General features: G+C 39.9%; 3 protein-coding genes across 3 annotated transcripts; all 3 read right to left on the reverse strand.

Moving 5' to 3' along the window:
• Window positions 1-359: 359 nt before the first annotated feature.
• LOC108800862 (olfactory receptor-like protein DTMT) lies at window positions 360-1,313 on the reverse strand. The gene has a single exon (XM_018572844.1). The coding sequence runs from the start codon at window positions 1,311-1,313 to the stop codon at window positions 360-362; it is 954 nt and encodes a 317-aa protein (XP_018428346.1).
• A 4,574-nt stretch (window positions 1,314-5,887) lies between these two features.
• On the reverse strand, window positions 5,888-6,811 carry LOC108800863 (olfactory receptor 1468-like). Its single transcript, XM_018572845.1, has one exon. It carries the CDS (start codon window positions 6,809-6,811, stop codon window positions 5,888-5,890), a length of 924 nt encoding a protein of 307 aa, XP_018428347.1.
• A 6,841-nt stretch (window positions 6,812-13,652) lies between these two features.
• LOC108800864 (olfactory receptor 1468-like) lies at window positions 13,653-14,603 on the reverse strand. The gene has a single exon (XM_018572846.1). The coding sequence runs from the start codon at window positions 14,601-14,603 to the stop codon at window positions 13,653-13,655; it is 951 nt and encodes a 316-aa protein (XP_018428348.1).
• Window positions 14,604-21,431: the final 6,828 nt, after the last annotated feature.

Genomic DNA, 21,431 nt, shown 5'->3' on the forward strand with positions numbered 1-21,431 from the left:
ATGTGTAAAAGAGTTGCATCCTTTCCGCTCTCTCACTCTTTCCCTTTTTTTTGTTGTTGTTGTTGTGTTTGTGGGTAGGATAAGGGGGCAGAAGGTAAAGAATGAGGAAATTGTTTTTAAGGGAAGGAGGGAAGTAAAGATATGTATATAGGTTAATTGTGTATTAGATGTGACAATGTATTCGGATGTTCAAAATATTTATTCGGATGTTAAGAAAATAAATAAAAATATATTATGAAAAAAAAGAAATTGTAAATTTCCCCCATGTACACAAAAGCATCAATACACATTTCATACAGATTTGAACCCCCTCACCACTCTATTTAAAACTATACCAAAAAAAGGGCTTTAGATACACTTTAAGTCATTTGTACGTTTTGATGCCTACTGACATCCAAGTTCAAAAACATTCTGACACTTTTTCCTACAACGTTTTTTAGGTCTTTGTTCCTCAGGCTGTATATCATTGGATTCAGCAGTGGAGTAACCACAGTATACAGCAATGACACTAGTTTAGTGACATTCCATGACTGTACTCTTTTAGGTACCAAATAAATACAAACAATGGTACCGTAAAATATGAACACAACAGTCAGGTGGGAGCTGCATGTTGAGAATACTTTTTGCCTCCCAGTAATAGACGGGATTTGGAAAATGGTGATTATAATATAAACATATGATACAATGATGACAATGAATGGAATTACAGCAAACACTGCACTCAGCGCTGTAGTTTCTAGTTGAACGATGGTGGTATCAGAGCAGGAGAGGTGGAGGATCGGGTCAAGATCGCAGAAAAAGTGATCAATTACATTGCCACAAAAGTGTAACCTTGATACAGAAAAAGTGTGAAGAGATTGTGTTACAAAGCTTAAAGTCCAGCATGTGGCGATCATCGTCCAGCAAAGCCGGTGGTTCATTAACAACGGATAATGCAGTGGTTTACAGATGGCCAAATACCTGTCGTAAGACATCACTGTGAGAAAAAGACTCTCCACTGTTTCTGTAGCAGCAAAAAAGTAAAACTGGGTAAAACAATCAGTAAATGAGACTATAATAGTGTTTCCCGCCAAAACAGTATGGAGCGTGTTAGGAAGAACATCAGTTGATAATAACATATCTGACATAGCTAGCTGAGCAAGGAAAAAGTACATGGGAGAATGGAGGGTTTTGCTGTAGGATACCAGCGTGATGATCAGGAGGTTTCCGCATATTGTGACACAATAAATCATAAGAAAGAGAAAAAAGATCAAAAATTTTATATTTTCTGGAATCTGAAACCCTACCAGGTGGAATACAGTGACCACTGTCATGTTATTCTGATAACTCATATTCTGAGGACAAGGAAACACTGTAATTCTTTTTAAACAGGGTTCCTCCCGACCGTGAACACAATTTGGACTAAATCTGAAAGGTGGAAGAGCATGAAAGAAGGAAAGAAGGGTATGAAGATAACATTGATTGTCAGTAATAACTAAGCAACGATCGATTGGAAATAAATCAGAGATTAATAGCACCTAATAACACTTTACAAAATAAGTAAATAATGTTAAAGACTCTCTTTGACTCTCTTTGAATTGTTGTTCAAAGTGCATGAAAAAAGGAAAAACCTAAATGCATGACATGTCCTTCATTGTTCTAAAGCCTTACATTGCAAATATTTTTTCTATAGCTTTTACAAAAGGCTAAAATCCCAGTATTTTCATTATCCAAACATTATCACTAGGTTTCATTTATACAATATACACTCCAAGATAAAAAATAAAATAAAATTGAGTTTTTAAAATGATAGTCACATGGATACAATAAAGATCACAATCCTAGTGTTCAAGCTTTGTGAATTGAACCTATTTTCCATGTAAACCTTTCATATTCTACTTACATAAAGTAGTAAAATATAATAAATACAATTTCAGCAGGTCAATCCATATTTTTCCATGAAATGTTGATATTTATGGAGATTGGTGTACCGTAAGCATTGTGTCTTATATAGGTAAGTAGAATCAAGGGCATGGAACCAATGGGAATATGAAGTCCTTACTGATATTTTCATGGGATCCATTATTATTGACCTGTAGGGAAATTCAGTTTAAATTCTATTTTTGAATGTACTGTTTCTTCATTATTTGAAAAAGAATAATATTGGTTGGTAGGTAATCCGGCATAACACTCCTCAATAACACTAAAGAAGAGTATTGTATAGAAATACTGTTTTTTAGGCCAAAATCAAATCAACTTATTTCACTGTATAAAAACATTCCATTTATTTTGTCACAACCTATAAATACAGACATGTTGATAAAATTTTGGTTTCACAGCCATCCTGTTAAAATACAGTATAAATACCTACATTTACCTCATACAACCTAATAATCAACCAAGAACATATATAGATTGATTGCCACATTTGTCCATAAATTATTCATGGTCATTATTTAATGAGCTGTGCTTAAGTTCTTGATGCATTTAGCTGCTAGCTTCCTCAGGATTTTGGAGGTATTATAGTAGGATGGAGATGGATTGCCTTACCACAATGGTGGTAGAGTTCCTCTTGCTGGTGGGGACCATAGGGGAACATACATGGAGACCCAAAATGCACGCTAGACCCAAATTCATATGGGAAACATTCATTCTTGAAATGTCTTATGTATCCATAGTGCTAATATTTTGGATCCAGCCACCAGTCACTTTTAAAGCTTTTGAGATATAAATTAAAGGAGTCCCTGGATCTACAAAATAGAAGGGTTAATTGCAAGCCTAAAACCAAACTTCAGGTCCTTCCCCTCTTATACTCCTATTACAGTTCTTCCACCAGCAAGCGCATTACTGTGTGTGTGAGTACTGTAGGCTTTTTTTTGCTTGCCAATCACTCCTCTGTTAGTAATATTATATTTATACTTCAAGAGGAGGGGATGCATGACACCAAATTGATGAACCAGGAAGATGAGTTGCTTATTTAGAAACTACTAGTGTCAGGGTGTGGTCACAGCATGGAAAAGTTAGAATGCTTTTTACCCAAGCTTCCAAGTCACACAACCTTTTTAGCCTTACTAAGCAGCCTACCCTACATTAGTTACACTTTTGTGCTGAGAGGCTACGTCCAACGTAGCCACTCAACTCCATGGACCATTTTCTTAAGTCTTCACAGTCACCTTCCCTGGCCCCTGGATGCAAGTGCAAGAGGAAACTGCAAAAGGCTGACATGTGAAATCAGCAGCAGGTATGAAAACTGTGTCTTACTAATTAAACTCCATGGTGGGACACAACACCATGCCCTCTTTTCCCCTGCTTTGTGACCTCTCCCCCTGTCATCACTGCTGCCTGTCTCTATGCCAATTAAGATTCTGGGACAGTGAAATAGACCCATAGGCTGCACTCAGTGAAGAAAGGCATCTGTACACACTTATAGAGCATTGGGCTCCATATAGTCTCCTTCACCAGAGGCTTAGGCCTTGGAACGTCACCCACCCTCTGAACAGGACCATGCTCTACAGTCACCACAGTAGAGAAAGCTTTTTTGGCCTTAAGAGTACCATTTAGAGTAGACTTTGAATTGTTGGCCAACAGGGTTAAAACTGCCTTGCAAAGGGAAATTGTTCAACTTGCCACTCTGGACTCCAGGATCACAGACAGCAGAGACCCTGCAACACACAGTTTCTGAACAGAGAGAGAGCACAGATAGATACACCTGACCCAACTGCATGTGCTCATAGATGACTTGGAAAACATGAGATTAAAGTGTATACCTGTGGTCAAGGCCTCTGTTGACCTTGCTTTACTGTCATATCCATGTTTAACACTCTCCTGGATAGGCCTTTATCACGCTGACATCTCCATAGACAGAGTACACATGGCTCTTGGCCTGAAAAAAGCAGATTTGGACCAGCCTAAAAAAAGCAGAAAAAAGCCTGAAAAAAGCAGATTTGGACCAGAGACATTTTGAGCTTTTTCCATTTTTACACAATGAAGGAGGATATCCCACGTAAGGCCCAGCATAAGGGTCTGTTTGAATTTGTTGGGGCTATGGTACATTGTTTTCCTGAAGCATCGAGAAAGACTTTAAAACCACTTCTTGAACAGAGCCTATAAGTGGGGTCACCACATCCAACTCATTGTTCTAAAGTAAAACAATACTTTTCTTCTTCGGCAACAAGCTGTCCTGCCAGACTTGTCTGCTTTCAATTACCTTACTCCGATGCGCTCACTTCAACTTCTCTTCACGGGGCTACCAGTTTTACCCCATTTCAGTTTCTTCCTACTTTGAGACCCTATACTTACCTCCTAAGAAGACCTAGTTCTTTCATATGTAGCCCAACAGGAGGGTAATGTATGACGGTGCTGTATAGACTACTGGTCAATCAAAGTGTACTGACACATCCTGTCTGTGTTCCTATGTCAGATATCTTTCTTTTTTCTAAATCACTATATTATATTGGCTTGTTTTTTATAGATCTTTGCACTATGTTGTAGCATTTTTTTCTTTGTCCTCGGCTTTGAGTAATTATGAGCTGTCTCTTTGAGTTGTCTTTATTATGCACTGTGGGGAAAATGCTTGTGTTGGTTTCCTCCCAGGTTCTCATTGTGCCTCCTTTGTTCCTGCTCCCACACAAGACTATTGGGGTGGCACAGCCTTGAGTTTTTCATGTCCATGCTTGGTACTAATCAATTGATTGTCATCTGTGTTAATAGATGCAGGCTGAACTTGCTTTCAGTTGCCAGTCAGACCAGTTAGTTTATGTTTTGTTTTTTTGGTTAGAGAGTCACAGGTGTAGCCTGGGAGATGGACTGTGCATAGCAGCTGCCCTATTTGGTCATGATTATCCCTTATGAAAAAAAGAAAAACACTGGGCGCCTGACTTAGTGCAATAATCCTTTTTATTGGTAAAATAGTATTGTTAAAACACAACATACTCACAATAGGAGCAAACAAGCTGTCAAATTGGACTGAAAGTCCTCACTGGATTACCTGCTTTGTGGATGGATGAAAAGTCCAGAGACTCTGCTGAAAGCAGAGTAACGCTATCTCTAGCTGAACGCGTTTTTGGGGAACTTCGCCGTCTTCAGAGCTGAGTAGATGACTCATGATTGCTAATTTATACTCTGTATTCAATCAGTGAGCCTCAAAAGGATCGTAACAGGGCCAAACAGTAGAAAGCATTTAGTTGCTAAGAGACTCCTTAGTCCAGCCAATCAGGACTAAGGGGGTGTTACCTTCATCAGGAGAACAGAGAAACTACCATGTACATGAAAATACATGAAAATACATACATGCTCCGGCGGTGACTGTTCAAAAATTAAACGCAAACCATACCATTAGATGGACAATCATACTAACTATGGTTTGCCTCGAGGAGCGGAAAATCTTTCTATAGACTCGCATGACAGTAAAAACCAAAAAGATGTCGTAATCTTTCCATGCTTATTTATTACAGCTATTTACATAGCACCAACAATTTACACAGTGCTTTACATAGTTGCAGTCAGTTCCTACCCTCAAGGAGCTTACAATCTAACGTCCCTATTACACATACATACAGGGCAAACTTAGAGAGGAGCCAATTAACCTACCAGCATGTCTTTGGAGTGTGGGAGGAAACCGGAGTACTCAGAGGAAACCCACGCAAGCACAGGGAGAACATGCAAACTCCTTGCAGATAGTGATCTGGCCCGGATTCAAACTGTGCTGCAAGGCAGAAGCGCTAACACAGACACTTCCCAGCACACTTCCCAGCCAGCATGCAGCAAAACAAGTTACACAGTCTAACAATATGCATTAATAACAGAGGTTTTAGTTGCACAACTTCAGCTTCACACTGACCATAATTATTTTTAAAAAATCTTATAAAATGATCTGCAAATTTTTATGAGATTTGAAATGTAAATGTAATCAGTTGTTAATAATTTTTCCTACAACTTGTTTGAGGTCTTTATTCTTCAGGCTGTATATGATTGGATTCAGCAGTGGGGTTACTACAGTGTACAGTAATGACAGGAATTTAGTAATGTTCCATGACTGTCCTCTACTAGGTATCAAGTACACACAAACAATGGTGCCATAAAATATGGAGACAACAGTCAGATGGGAGCTGCATGTTGAGAAAACTTTCTGCCTCCCACTAATAGATGGTATTTCAAAAATAGTGACTATAATATAAATATATGAAACAACAATGATAAAAAATGGAATTACAGCAAACATTGCACTCAAAAATGTTGATTCTAGTTGAACGATGGTGGTATCAGAGCAAGAGAGTTGTAGGATGGGATCAAGATCACAGAAAAAGTGATCGATAATATTGGGACCACAAAATTGTAATGTGGATATGGTTAAAGTGGTAATCAATATCACTAAGAAACTTAAACTCCAACTTGTGACCACTATTATCCAGCAAAACTGGTGATTCATTAACAAAGTATAATGCAATGGTTTGCAGATGGCCAAATATCTATCATAAGACATGGCGGTAAGAAGAAGACACTCCAACATTTCTGTGGCAGCAAAGAAATAAAACTGGGTGAGACAGCCAGAAACTGATACAGTAGTAGTATTACGTAAAACAGCATGGAGCATGTTAGGAACAACATCAGTGGCCAATAAGATATCTGATATAGACAACTGAGAGAGGAAGAAGTACATGGGGGAGTGGAGGGCTTTGCTGTAGAACACCAGTGTTATGATCAGGAGGTTTCCACATATTGTCACACAATAAATTATGAGAAAAAGAAAGAAGACCAAAAATGTTATTCGTTGAGGAATCTTAAACCCCAAAAGGCGAATTACAGTAATCACGGTCATATTTTTGTCATCCATAACCTGAGGACAGAATAAATACTTTTTAACTGGGTTGTGCAGCCTGTCCAAATGACTTCAACAGAATCTGTATGGGAGGTTAGTAGTGGGAGGAAGAGAAGGAGAAAAGATTGGAAAATACAAAGGCATAGAAAAAATAGGAGACGTGCTATGCATAGAAGAATTACCCACAACAGTCAGTGTTATTACCAACAGCAGTCAACAATATCTTATCATTAGTTTAATTTATTAGTTTATCATTATTGAGAGCAAAACTGTGGCCAATCAATAGCCACACAATACTGCATAGTACTGTTTCTTATTAGGCATAATTTCATAATGCTAAAGACTCTTCAGTAGTAAAAAAATTTAAAATAGTTAGGTTTACAAAAAACAAACTTGAATGGTTGACACGAGTTATAATATCCTCAGTCCAAGCATTGTAAATATTCTCTAACAGCTACAACCACAGCAACAACAATTCCATGCAGCATATAAAAAACAAATGAAGCTTCAACATTTCCTTCGAATTATTTTTAAGACTACCACGGCTTTTATAACTATGTAAAATGAATAGCATGCAACCGCTGGGAGTATGAAGGGTTTATATTATCCCAGGGATCCCATTGTCATGGGATCAATTTGTTGCTGTTAATTGAGGCACTGTGTAACTGGAATATTCTAAAGGTACACAGATATAGATAGGGTTATTAAACTGACTGCACAGACTGTAAACCATAACAAAGTGTGTTTGTTTTGTTTATAATAAATGCATCGGTCAATCAATCAATCAATGTGTTGTCTGTGTGAATGTTTGGTACAGCTTTTCAGAACTTGCAAACAAGCCCACATAAATTTGTCCTTACCAAGAAAGGGCTAGTTGGTTGTGTTGAAGGTCCCTGGGATGAAGGTACTCAGCCCTTCCCTGGATACCACACTATGTATAAGGTTTGGGTGAGCATTTGGATCCAGTATAGATTTGCAAGATATCAATTACGTGTACATGTAGATACTTCTTTCTTTGCCAGTTGAGCATTAAAACACATTCTGATGTACACAGAAAGGAGACAGTGTGCAGAAAATGCCCCGCTCATTTTTACTTTCACAAATGTATTGTTTTCATACAACATACAAAGACATGTGTAACATACAACCATATAATATTATAACATCTACCTAAAAAAGGATATGTATTTCCCCATTAATTTTTATATTCAACATGCTGTGTGAGTATACCATCCAATAACCTTTTGAATGCTAAAACCCCCCCGACCTTAACATTTTCGCAGCATACCATAAATAACTAATACCAGTCAGGGTTGATACCCCTATACTCTCTAATGGGGTGCCCCTAAAGTGTCTCTTAAACAAAAACTAACCAAAGAGAAGAAAAAAAAAAAAAAGGAAAGGGAAAGGATCAGTCAAAACTAAATAATACAAATAAACACAAAAAAGAAAAACCCTGTATCCAGGTGAAGAATTTGGTCGGAGTGGGCTGGAGCCCAGAATCACTCTGTCTCTCATGTTGTTGGAGGGCTTATATAAACCAACCAGGGATCCCCTGTTAGCTCGAATTGTGCCACTTTATCCAGGAGAACACTTGCCAACTTTTCATGAGTCATAATCCAACTTAGTCTTCACTTGTCTCAAAGGCACCCCGGATGTTTTTCATGAGTCATCCCGACGGTGAACACAATTTGAACTAAATTTGAAAGGTGGGTGGGCAAAAAAAAAACGAAAGAAGGGTATGAAGGGTATTTTTGAATGTACTGTTTCTTCATTATTTGAAAATGAATAATATTGGTTGGTAGGTAATCCGGCATAACACTACTCAATAACACTAAAGAAGAGTATTGTATAGAAATACTGTTTTTTTAGGCCGAAATCAAACCAACTTATTTCATTATATAAAAACATTCCATTTATTTTGTCACAACCTATAAAAACAGACATGTTGATAAAATTTTGGTTTCACAGCCATCCTGTTAAAATACAGTATAAATACCTACATTTACCTCATACAACCTAATAATCAACCAAGAACATATATAGATTGTTTGCCACATTGACTCATAAATTATTCATGGTCATTATTTAATGCAATATGATTACGTTCTTGATGCATTTCGCTGTTAGCTTCCTCAGGATTTTAGAGGTATTATAGTAGGATGCAGATGGATTGCCTTAACACAATGGTGGTAGAGTTCCTCCTGCTGATGGGGGCCATAGGGGAACATACATGGAGACCCAAAATGCACGCTGGACCCAAATTCATATTGGGAGGCCTTGCTCCTTAAGAACTTTCTTTCTTGAAATTTCTTATGTAGCCATAGTGCTAATATTTTGGATCCAGCCACCAGACACTTTTAAATGCTTTTGAGATATAAGTGAAAGGAGTCCCTGGATCCGCAAAACGGGAGGTTTAATTGCAGCCCTTAAACCCAACTTTAATTGGAGAACAGGCCCTCCTCCTCTCAGGCTCCTAGTACAGTTCCTCCACTACCAAGGGCACAACTATTTCTTAGTTATTAATTAGCATTATTTAAAACCATCAGAGTGCTGTAGGTTTTTCTTTTTTTTTTTTGCTTGCCAATCACTCCTCTGTTAGTAATATTATATTTATACTTCAAGAGGAGGGGATGCATGACACCAAATTGATGAACCAGGAAGATGAGTTGCTTAATCAGAAACTACTAGTGTCAGGATGTGGTCACAGCATGGAAAAGTGAGAACGCTTGTTACCCAAACTTCCAAGTCACACAACTTTTTTAGTCTTACTGACCAGCCTACCCTACATTAGTTACACTTTTGTGCTAAAAGAGAGGCTACATTAAACACAGCCACTCAACTCCATGGACCCCTTTCTTAAGTCTACACAGTCAGCTTCCCTGGCCCCTGGATGCAAATGCAAGAGGAAACTGCAACATGTCGACATGTGTAATCAGCAGCAGGTTTAAAAACTGTCTTGCCCATGAAACTCCATGGTGGGAGAAAACACCCTGCCCTCTTTTTCCCTGCTTTGTGACCTCTCCCTCTGTATTCACTGCAGCCTGACTCTATATGCCAATGAAGATTCTTGGACAGTGAATTAGACCACAGGCCACTCTGTGTAGAAATGTGTCTGTGTACCCCTATGGGGCATTGGGCTCCATATATTCTCTTTCACCAGTGGCCTAGGCCTTGTAACATCACTCGCCCTCTGAACAAGACCATGCTCTGCTGCACTCAGCCAGAACAGTAGATAAAGCTTTTTGGGCCTTAATACCAACTTTACCATTTAAAGCAGACATTGAATTGTTGGCCAACAGGGTTGAAACTGCCCTGCAAAGGGAAATTGTGCAACTTGCCACCCTGGACTCCAGGATCACAGACAGCAGAAACCCTGCAATAGATAGTTTCTGGCATTGAGAGAGCACAGATGGATACAATTGTTCGCCTGACCCAACTGCATGTGCTCATAGATGACTTGGAAAACATGAGAATAAAGGGTATACCTCTGCTGGCCTTGCTTTACTGTCATAGCCATTTTTGGCACTTTCTTGGATAGGCCTGTTCACACTGGCATCTCCATAGACAGAGAACACGGGACTCTTGGCCTGAGGAATGCAGATGTTGGCCAGCCTAGAGACATTTTGGGCTGTTTGCATTATTACACAATGAAGGAGGATATCCTACAGAAGGTCTAGCATATGGGTCTGTTCGAATTTGTTGGGGCTATGGTACATTGTTTTACTGAAGCATTGAGAAAGACATTAATACCGCTTCTTGAACAGAGCCTATAAGTGGGGTCACCCTTACCTATAAGTGGGGTCACCCCTTCCATCTTCCAGTGGCTGTCCTGCCAGACTTGTCTGCTTTCAATGACCTTACTATGATGTGCTCTCTTCAACTCCTTTGAGTAGACCACATAGGATTCATAGACCCAAATTTCCTCTCCAAGGGAACACACAATATAGTGACATTACCTTTCTTTTAGTCTTGGACCCCTGGTATCCTCTTTACTGATGAGGACACGGTCTTTCTGACTTGGCATCTCACAAGGTTGCATATAGCAGAGTTCCAAAGGACTACGGGTTTTACCCCATTTCAGTTTCTTCCTACTTTGAGTCCCTATACTTACCTCTTAATAAGACCTAGTTCTTTCATATGTAGCCCAGCAAGAGGGTAATGTATGACGGTGCTGTATAGACTACTGGTCATTCAAAGTATACTGACATCAACACATTGATTGTGTTCCTATGTTAGTTATATTTATTTTGTGTTCCTGTTTGTGTTCCTATGTTACTTTACAGATCTTTTGCACTATGTTGTAGTATTTTTTCCTTTGTCCTTGGCTTTGGGCAGTTATGAGCTGTCTCTTTGAGTCGTCTTTGTTATGCACTGTGGGGAAAGTGCTTGTGTTGGTTTCCTTCCAGGCTCTCACTGTGCCTCCTTTGTTCCTGCTCCCACACAAGACTATTGGAGTGGCCAAGCCTTGAGTTTTACTAATCCTTTGTTTGTCATCTGTGTTACTAGTTGCAGGCCGACCATGCTTTCAGTTGCCAGTCAGACTGGTTGGTTTATGCTCTGGCTTTCTGGTTAGAGAGTCACAGATGTAGTCTGGGAGATGGACTGTGCATGGCACCTGCCCTATTTGGTCATGATTATCCCCCATATGATCCCGTGTAATGTGTTAATGATTTCAGTCACACCTGTATATAGGACTTTAGGTCATCATGGGTCTGACATTTATGTTGCTCCTTTAGTTCTACTACACTATTGTTGTGGGCCCAGAACTTTTGGTTTTAAAATGCCAACAGCTACTTCCCACTAGGCCAGCCCTCCCCCATGTTGTTAGAAGAGACCGAGAGAATTCCTCTTCATATCTACTTTCACCATTCTTGACCCTACCGTCCTCCCTAGTGTTCCAGCAGCATATCCATGCACCTGAAACCTGCCACAGCCAAGTAGGATCTCCAGATGTCACTGGTGAATTATCCTTGGTATGGGAAAAGCTTAGATTCTATTCATTATTTAAGATGAAATGAGATACATAGTTGTTGAGTTTTAGTTTGGGAAAAAGTGCAGTCAATCCCTTGTACATGCCCTTAGAACTCGAAGGGTATAGTATATAACTGCCATTTCATCTCCATCGGGTAGCAAATTGTACACTAACTTGGCAAAAGTGGACTTCTTCTGTTTGTTCTATTCTCATATACACTGAGTGGCCAGATTATTATGACCACCCCATCAGTACTTTGTTGGGCCACGAGATGACTCCATGAGATGACTTCGTTGGGCCGCCTCGTGACTCCACGAGATTTTGAAAGGTGATGCGAGGAATCTGACACTGCACTGTTGCCCTAGCTTTTCCAATAGTGGTTCCCTATTGAAAAATTGTGTATCCTGAAAAAACTCCAATGTATCGCCATTATGTAAGACACCCACGTATTTTGCTAAGAAATGAACACAATTAAGTAATTTACTTTATTAGGCTCCATATATTGATTGAATCACACATTTTCACATAAATAAACTTTTTACAATGAATATAGCATTTAGTTAAAAAAAATACCCTTGGTAGGTTTTTCCATTACATAAGGTTACATGAGGTTTAATGTTGAAAAATGTAAAGTAATGCATTTTGGGGTCAAAGACAGGCAAGAGGAATACATATTAACCACTTGAAGACCGCGGTGTTTCACCCCCTTCCTGGCCATGCCATTTTTCAGTGTTCAGTGCTGCGGTACTAATCCGTCCACGTTTCAGGGGCACGCCCCCTTCATCAGAACCTCAAGGGGGGAGGTTCTGATGAAGAAGGCGTGCCCCTGAAACGCGTAGACCGTTCAAACTCATAGGGGCAGAGGACCTTTGATCTGTTTCATTCTGTGAGAGTCCCGCTGCCAGAGATTTCCATTGCATCGCCTTTTACATGCTTTTATTGATCGACCCTTTTTGTGAGTATAACTTCAGCTGTGTTGCCGTATAAATAAATGACTTTTTACACGATGGAGGTGCTCTGTTTTGCTTTGTACAAGGCTACTATATTTAAACGTGTTCACGCCAGAAGTGAGGAGACTAAGAGGGGACATGATTTTGATGTAAAAAATGTTTAGTGGTGATGGCAACATCAGCAATAAAACTTTTTACAGTAAACTCAATAACAAAGACTAGAGGCAACCACCTAAAACTGGTGGAGAAAAGATTTAACCACAAGGGGCGTAGGGGCTTTTTTTCAGTTAGAGCGGTTAGGGTCCGGAACTCACTGCCACAAGCAGTGGTATCAGCTGAGAGAATTGGATCCTTCCTCAGAGACCATAACATACAGGGGTACAGGTACTCTTAAAAACTAGACCACACAGGGACTTGAAGTTGAACTTGATGGACCTGTGTCTTTATTCAGCCTCAAATACTATGTAACTATATAAAATATTTTCCAAAATCTTGTATTAGCAATTAATATTTACTTACATGTACTGTAGGCCCAGCCAACTCTTTATCTTAGTTGTGCATAGAGTAGAGAAAGGTTAAAACTAACAGTTTTTTGTTAAATTTATATTTTTGTCTGCGTCCCTGTTGCTGATTTGTAATCAGGTAGTCCTGGTAAATCAGGAAATTATGTTCTAATCTTTCTAATAGCCCCGCATGACAGTAAAAAAAACAAAAAGATGTTCTAATCTTTCCATGCTTAATCCAAAACTATAGAACAAAATTGGCTTTACATTGATACAAAACACAGGTACTTCCCAGCTAGCATGCAGCAAAACAAATTACACCACTTAACAATATGTGTTAAAAAGAGAGGTTTTAGTTGCAAAACTTTGGCTTTACATTGTTTATAAATATTTGAGGGAAAAAAACATCACACAATTATTTGAAAATGTTAATGAAATTTGAAATGTAAATTTAAACCGTTGTTAATAATTTTTCCTACAACTTGTTTTAGGTCTTTATTCTTCAGGCTGTATATGATTGGATTTAGCAGTGGGGTTACTACAGTGTACAGTATTGAAAATAATTTAGTCATGTCCAATGACTGTCCTCTACTAGGTATCAAGTACACACAAACAATGGTGCCATAAAATATGGAGACAACTGTCAGGTGGGAGCTACATGTTGAGAAAACTTTCTGCCTCCCAGTAATAGATGGGATTTTAAAAATAGTGACTATAATATAAACATATGATACAACAATGATAAAGAATGGAATTACTGCAAATAATGCACTCGCACATGTTGATTCTAATTGAACGATGGTGGTGTCAGAGCAAGAGAGTTGTATGATCGGGTCAAGATCACAGAAAAAGTGATCAATGATATTGGGGCCACAAAATTGTAATGTGGATATGGTTAAAGTGGTAATCAATGCTGCCAAGAAACTCAAACTCCAACTTGTGACCACTATTATCCAGCAAAACTGGTGATTCATTAACAAAGTATAATGCAATGGTTTGCAGATGGCCAAATATCTGTCGTAAGACATGGCAGTCAGAAGAAGACACTCCGAAGCTTCTGTGGCAGCAAAAAAGTAAAACTGAGTGATACAATCAGAAACTGATACAGTAGTAGTATTTTCTAAAACAGCATGGAGCATGTTAGGAACAACATCAGTGGCCAATAAGATATCTGATATAGACAACTGAGAGAGGAAGAAGTACATGGGGGAGTGGAGGGCTTTGCTGTAGAACACCAGTGTTATGATTAGGAGGTTTCCACATATTGTCACACAATAAATAATAAGAAAAAGAAAGAAGACTAAAAATGTTATACGTTGAGGAATCTGAAACCCCAAAAGGCGAATTACAGTAATCACGGTCATATTTTTTTCATCCATAACCTGAAGACAGAATAAATACCTTTTAACTGGTTTGTCCAGCCTGTCAAAATGACTTCAACAGAATTTCTTTGGAAGGTTAGTAGTGGGAGGAAGAGAAGGAGAAAATATTGGAAAATACAAAAAACACAAAACAAATAGGAGACGTGCTATGCATAGAAGAATTACCCACAACAGTCAACAAGATCTTATAATTAATTTAGTGTATTAGTTTATTATTATTGGGGGCAAAACTGTGGCCAATCAATATCCACACAATACTGCATAGTACTGTTTCTTGTTAGGAATGACTTCATAATGCTAAAGACTCTTCAGTAGTAAAAATTGTTAAAATGGGCTTGCACAAAATAAAATAATTTTATGGTTGAGACGAGTTATAGTATCCTCAGTCCAAGCATTGTAAATATTCTCTAATGATCTCTAAACACAGCAACAACAATTCCATGCAGCAGATAAAAAACCAAATGAAGCTTCAACATTTCCTTCTAATTATTTTCAAGACTACCACGGCTTTTATAACAATGTAGAATGAATTGCATGCAATCACCGGGAGTATGAAGGGTTTATGTTATCCCAGGGATCCCATTGTCATGGGATCAATTTGTTGCTGTTAATTGTGAAATTATTTTTAGATTTGTTTTTCTTTTCCATTGACCATTTCATAGCCATGTTATCAGTAAGTTTAACAATGGAATATGTTAAAAATGTACTGACTGAAAGAGGACACAAACTATGGAAACTGTGTCCCAAGCAGGCAAGCAGAGGACACGGGCTGTTCACCAATATTGCCTGTGGGCTCACTACAGGTATTATTGGCTTACAATGACTTGGGTGGGGCTAGCTATCTTGGTAGGGCTTTGCTCATGTGAGAACCATCCCTTGAGTGGCTGGTTATCTGATGATTGCAGAGGTAGAGGAAGCATAGCAAAGGCATGGAGATTCTTACAGTTGATGTCCTCAGGTACAGCTTCCTCTCCAGCAAGGAGAACAATGAGCAACAATTTTCATTCCATTTTTGTATGGTGTCCCGCTTATTACACAATTAAATTTACCCCAAATCACCTCAACTACTACTATAGATAGGGAAAGCCCAATGTGAAATGTATGTGAAGTTCTTCTTGATCCCAATTAAAGAGTAATAAAAATTAAATTAGTATACACGCTCTGTTATAGTATTGCAATTTAAGCAGATCCTTTAGCTTGTCCTCAAAACAATAAAAAGTCTGTGAGTCTGTTTTGAAGATTTGTCTGATATCTGCCTAGGAGAAACAATTTTGTGGCTAGTAGATACTCTTATCATCCAAGGATTATACTGATAGATCTAAACTTTGCATCTACTTGGCTATTGTGTATGTATTGTGTAAAAAATGAGCAGACCATTTTCTGCCCACTCCATCCTGCGTACATCAGAATATGTGCTTTAATGCTCAACTGGCAAAGAGAGAAGTATCTACATGCACACTTAATTGACATCAGGTAAACCTATAGTGGATCCAAATGCTTGCCCAAACATTATACAGAGTGTGGTATCCAGGGAAGGACTGATTACCTTCATCCTAGAGCATAAACACAACCAACTAGCCCTTTCTTGGTAAGGACAGATTTCTGTCGGCTTTTTTCTAAGCTTTGAAAGGTATACCCAGCATTCACACAGACACAACACATTGATTGATTGATTGATTGATTGACCAATTTATTTATTATAAATAACAAAATCCTATAATGTCACAGTGTTAAAAGTTCTTTAGAATAAGAAACAATTAGAATAAACACACTTTGTTATGTTTCACAGTGTGTGCAGTCACTTTAATAACCCTGTCTATATCTGTTTACCTTTAGAATATTCCAGTAACACAATGCACAGCATCACATTAAATATAATTCTTTATTAACCATTACTCAGGCAAATTTTTAATTAGTCAGCACTTGGTGGAGAGCAAACAGCCGAAGGGGACATTCAATGGTGGATCAGAATCTTGGTCTTGCTGACGCGTTTTCAGGGTAATACACTCTTCATCAAAGGAATTGTTTTCAGGACAAATTGTTTTGCTCTACTTGTAAACTATGGCTACACTTTGTTCAACATTAAGGTTTGTGGAATTGTACAATGTTTGCCAATGTAACAATTGCCTATAAATCAGAACACATTCGTGTATGGATGTGAGAGCCAATTCAGTACATTTTTGTATACTTGGAAACCATTACAAACACCAGAGTACTGTGGATTGTACTGTATAGCTTTTGTCATGCTTTTTCATTTTCATGTCTGAAGAAAATTCGAAAAAGATGGAAGGCATGGTATTGTAAAAGAAAGATGGCAGAGAACAAGGTCATGAAAATAAAAAAATATTTTGGCGTTTCATAACATCTTCAGTCCTTGCAAATGCAACATAAATACTTCAAAGATGAGAGGGAAGAGAGTGCCAGCATTACTGCAAGTTAGCAGCAGAAAGTCAAAGATGAGGTTGTCACGCAGTCACTTGCTAGTCTGTCAACTGACTTATCTGCTTGCTTTTCAACTAAATTGTTATACCAATTTAGGGTGCATTCACACCAAAAATGGGAAGGCACTGGCAAGTTCACGGTCCGTTGACTTGCAATGGAACCTTCCTATTCTCTGGGGAGCTCTGGTGGAGTGTAAACTTTACATAGGATTAAATAAGAGGTCAGAATGCATGAATAAGCCCAATCCAAAAGACTTTGAGAAGCATTTGTGCTGTGTTGACAAGATGCACAGCTGATATCTTGCTGGATTGGGGACAGGTGAGTTTTAGACTGCCAAAGTATAGGATTGCAGTAACATTTAAGTCTTCTCATGTTTATCACTGGCTAGTAGATGGACTATGGTGGTCAATTAATTTCCTTGAGCAGATTAGACAAAAAATTATATGAAATGATATGTAAATTATGCATCCCATAGCTTCTTTAAATGTGTATTTCTAATAAAGATGACGTAAACATTTTTCTGCACACTGAATTTGCTCCTTGTTTACCTACGGATCTGTGTCATGCTTACCTTTTAAAGGTCTAGATAACTTTACTTGCACTTAAGCAGTATCTTGTCAACTTTCAGTGGATTTAAAATGCTCCACCCATTCCTCCCGCTTTGCTTTCCATGTTCTCTGCATAAATTTGCTATGAGGGCAAGGCACTATGCTTAAAGTGCAGAGCCATGACACCCTTAAGTGATAGTTCTTCCTAAGTGGAGGGAGGAAGCTTAGTATTGAAGTTGGGTATTTTTTTTACCACTACCTTTCCAGACTGAGGCAAATACCCTCTTACACAGTTGTCATCCCAACATGTGTTACCTGGAATATTTGGAAAATTTCTCTCTAGTCTAGTTCCGGTGACAATTTAAAATTTTGGATTTCCCAAATGGGCCACCAGGACAAATAGAGAGAATTAATTTCTTTAATGGAGGCACAGACCACAATAAAAACATGATAGAGGTTTACACCAACTCACAACTGTTTCTTTTTTTGAAACAGATAGTTTATATTAATTTTTGCATAGTTTAAGGTACAGAGAGCATACCCAAAAACAAATGAAAAAAGAGAGAAAACAATAATAAACGTAGTGATTAGAGAGCGTATTTCGACAAGAACATACTGCCAGCCAACTGAAAAGCACATTAGATACCGGCTACTGTGAGAGCCTCGTGAACATACTACATAAACATTGCAACTAAGATATCTGACACTCTTCAGACACTCCTTACATACTACACAAAGGAATGGGAGGCAGACCACTAATACCATTAGTAGGCAGGGGCGTGAGCCAGCTACTCAGAGATGTCCCGTCCACGATATATCAACCACCTATCCCATAGGGAGTGAAACTGGGTCAGGGTACCCCTTTGTTGAAAGGTGATGCGCTCGTAGGCAACAATTCTGTCCAGTTCCACAAGCCACAGATTTAGTGTAGGTGGGGAAGAGGAGATCCACTTACGGACCGCTAACCTGGTTGCAGTAAATAGGGCACATATAAGGGCCAAGAATGTGTGATAGGTTAAGTCTGTGTCTTCAATAATGCCAAGGATGCACACCAATGGTGAATTGGGTAAGGAGGATGTAAATACAAGGTTGAGGGTGCTTATGATCTTATCCCAGTACCGGACCAGTTTAGGGCATCTCCAGAGCAGGTGTATAAGGGAGCCACGTTGGAAGCCACATTTGGGGGCAGTTGGAGTCAGCCCTTAGTCCTATGCAGAACAAGAATTCAAGGGTGTGGTATATTCTATGGACAATAAACAGTTGAGTCAGCGTAGGAGATAGCGAGACCTGAGTAACCCCTTGTAGGACATCCTCCCAGGTGTCATCCGACATGGGACCTACATCGCCTTCCCAACCTTCCCTGCACCGTAGAGGAAGAAGAGCAGTTGACTTAAGCAACAGATGGGCATACAGAAACAAGATAATTTGTTTGGTGTTAGTGGCCAATAATACTGTGTCAAGTATTGGGGTGGGCGAGAACGCAGGGGGACCCCTACGAAACTGGGACCTTAGGGCATGCGCAATCTGGAGGAACTGGAAGTAACACCTACTGGAGAGACCATGGGTATTCACCAGATATTGGAAATCGCAGAGTTGACCCTCCCGATATAGTTGAGAGACTGAAATCACCCCCTTATTGGACCAGTCCACAGTGCCCCGGAGAGGGAGAAGTTCCGGGAGGTGGCCATTCTGCCACAGCAGCATGTACCTGGTGAGGGTAGAAATACCCATCTCAGTTTTAGCCGCATCCCAGACCTGCCCCATCATCCTCACGGTCGGAAAAGTAGAATAAGTTTTACTGTACAGGTCACTATCCAGGTAAGGTAGGGGACTCGGAACAACTATAATAGAATGTGAAGCGATTGGGATTGATGCTCCTCAGATGCCCAGGCTGTAAAATGTTGTAGTTGTGCAGCCAGAAAGAAAAACCACGGGGTAGGGAGGGCCAGCCCCCCAAAGCCTTGGGCCTCTGCAGGACATCAAGACACAATCTTGGAGGTTTCATTTTCCAGACCAGTTCCCTAAAACTGCAGTCAATTAAACTAAAACATTTTTTAGGAATCCAGAGGGGTGAATTATGGAGAACATAGAGTAACTGAGGCATCCAGACCATCTTAATCAAATTTACTCTGCCAGCCACAGACAGCGGTAATATCGACCACGAATTACGTTGAGATTTAAATCTAGTCAAAAGGGGATGAAGGTTCAGGGTAAGGTAGTCACCGGGAGAAGCAGACATTTGTATACCAAGATAGGTAATGGTGGACCGCACCTGTATGTGCTCCACATCCGCAGCCAATGGGGCACGCAGTGGATCCAGTGGGAGGAGATTGGACTTTTCCCACTTAACAACCAGACCTGAGTAAGTGGCAAATTCTGACAGAAGAGACATGACATTGGATATAGAGGCCTCCGTGTCCGCTAAGAACAACAGAGTATCATCCGCATATAGAACAACTTTTTCCTAATTCATGCCCCTTTTAAAGCCTATCACATCTGCAGAGTGTCTGACCAGTGCAGCAAGAGGCTCAATGGCTAGGGCAAATAGCTCTGGCTCGAGTAGGTAACCCCCGCAGAGTCAGAGATGGCCCCGATAAAAACTCGAAGGTTGCTGAGCCTTAGCTATTTGAGCCAGAAGTTTGCCTGCAGCATCTCCCTCCACCCAAAAGACCAGCTTGGTTAAGAACAGTTTGTTTTGGGACTGCTCCTCCAGTAAGATATTGAGAGAGCCCTGTGCTGTCAACCAGTCATTCTTAGCCTCTGCAGTGGGAGTGTTCACCTACGCCCGTTCACTGTCAGCCACTCACTGGCGGGCCTGGGACAATTCCCGCCTGGTCTTAGACTTGATGGAACTAACACTATTAAGGAAGATTCCCCTAAGGTAAGCTTTCAATGTATCCCATGTGCAGAGGGGGTGTTTACAGACAGGAAAAATCGAACGTCACTCTCCAATGCTGGGCGGTTCTGAAATAATGTCAGCCAGAACCGGTGCAGCCGCCCAGCTAGTGTGGACCAGCGCCTGCCCAGGCGTAGTTGGATGGATAGCATGGAGTGGTCCGAGAGACATCTTGGGTGGATTTCTACTAAGTTGACATACATAAGCATTTCAGATGTGCCCATGGCTAGATCAATCCATGAGAGGGAGTTATGGGACTTGGAGTGGCAAGTGTATTGCAAATCCGTGGGGTAGGTTAGGCGCCACAAATCCACTAGCCCCATTTCCGTGCAGAGCCTGCTGAGAGGGGTGGCAGGCGCATGGTCCATGGCCAAATTGTGGGGGAACCTATCCAAACTTGTATTCAAGACACCATTGAAATCTCCCACCACTAGAACAGGAATCAACAGTTTATCCGTCAGGAAGCAAGCCAGGTCTTTAACACAGGTTAACTCTAAAATGTGACAGTGAAGAAATACATAGCGTCCCGCTTCATCTACCTTTATCTGTGTGCAAGAGAACAGCACATTTTTATAAACGGGATTTGAGACTCCTGTGGAGTTTGACAAAAGCGCCTGCTCAGGGCACCGGAGGTGTCTCTGGTCAGATGCCTCTCCTGCAGACAGACAAGAGAGGGTTTAACACAAAGAATACAATCAAGAAAAGAGCGCCTTTTCGCAGCATCTCCCAGCCCCCTCACATTCCAGGAGACAAGCATCACTAGGTGATCATACATAAGCAATGCATGGTATTTGGCAACAGGTAAAGACTAACATTAGGAATGTATAACAAGACCAGTCCACGAAGGTCTCTAGAGTGTGTGGCTGGGCACAGCAGAACCGGTTGAAAGAGCACCAGGAGGACAAACAAAAAAAAGAAAAATTCCTGAAAAAATATTAT

This window comes from Nanorana parkeri, unplaced genomic scaffold (assembly GCF_000935625.1).
Source record: "Nanorana parkeri isolate BGI_ZX_2015 unplaced genomic scaffold, ASM93562v1 scaffold2146, whole genome shotgun sequence".
Classification (NCBI taxonomy): Eukaryota; Metazoa; Chordata; class Amphibia; order Anura; family Dicroglossidae; genus Nanorana; species Nanorana parkeri.

Excerpts from the sequence above, each read along its gene's own strand:
- LOC108800862 (XM_018572844.1), bottom strand. The coding sequence starts at position 1,313 with ATGACAGTGGTCACTGTATTCCACCTGGTAGGGTTTCAGATTCCAGAA.
- LOC108800863 (XM_018572845.1), bottom strand. The coding sequence starts at position 6,811 with ATGGATGACAAAAATATGACCGTGATTACTGTAATTCGCCTTTTGGGG.
- LOC108800864 (XM_018572846.1), bottom strand. The coding sequence starts at position 14,603 with ATGGATGAAAAAAATATGACCGTGATTACTGTAATTCGCCTTTTGGGG.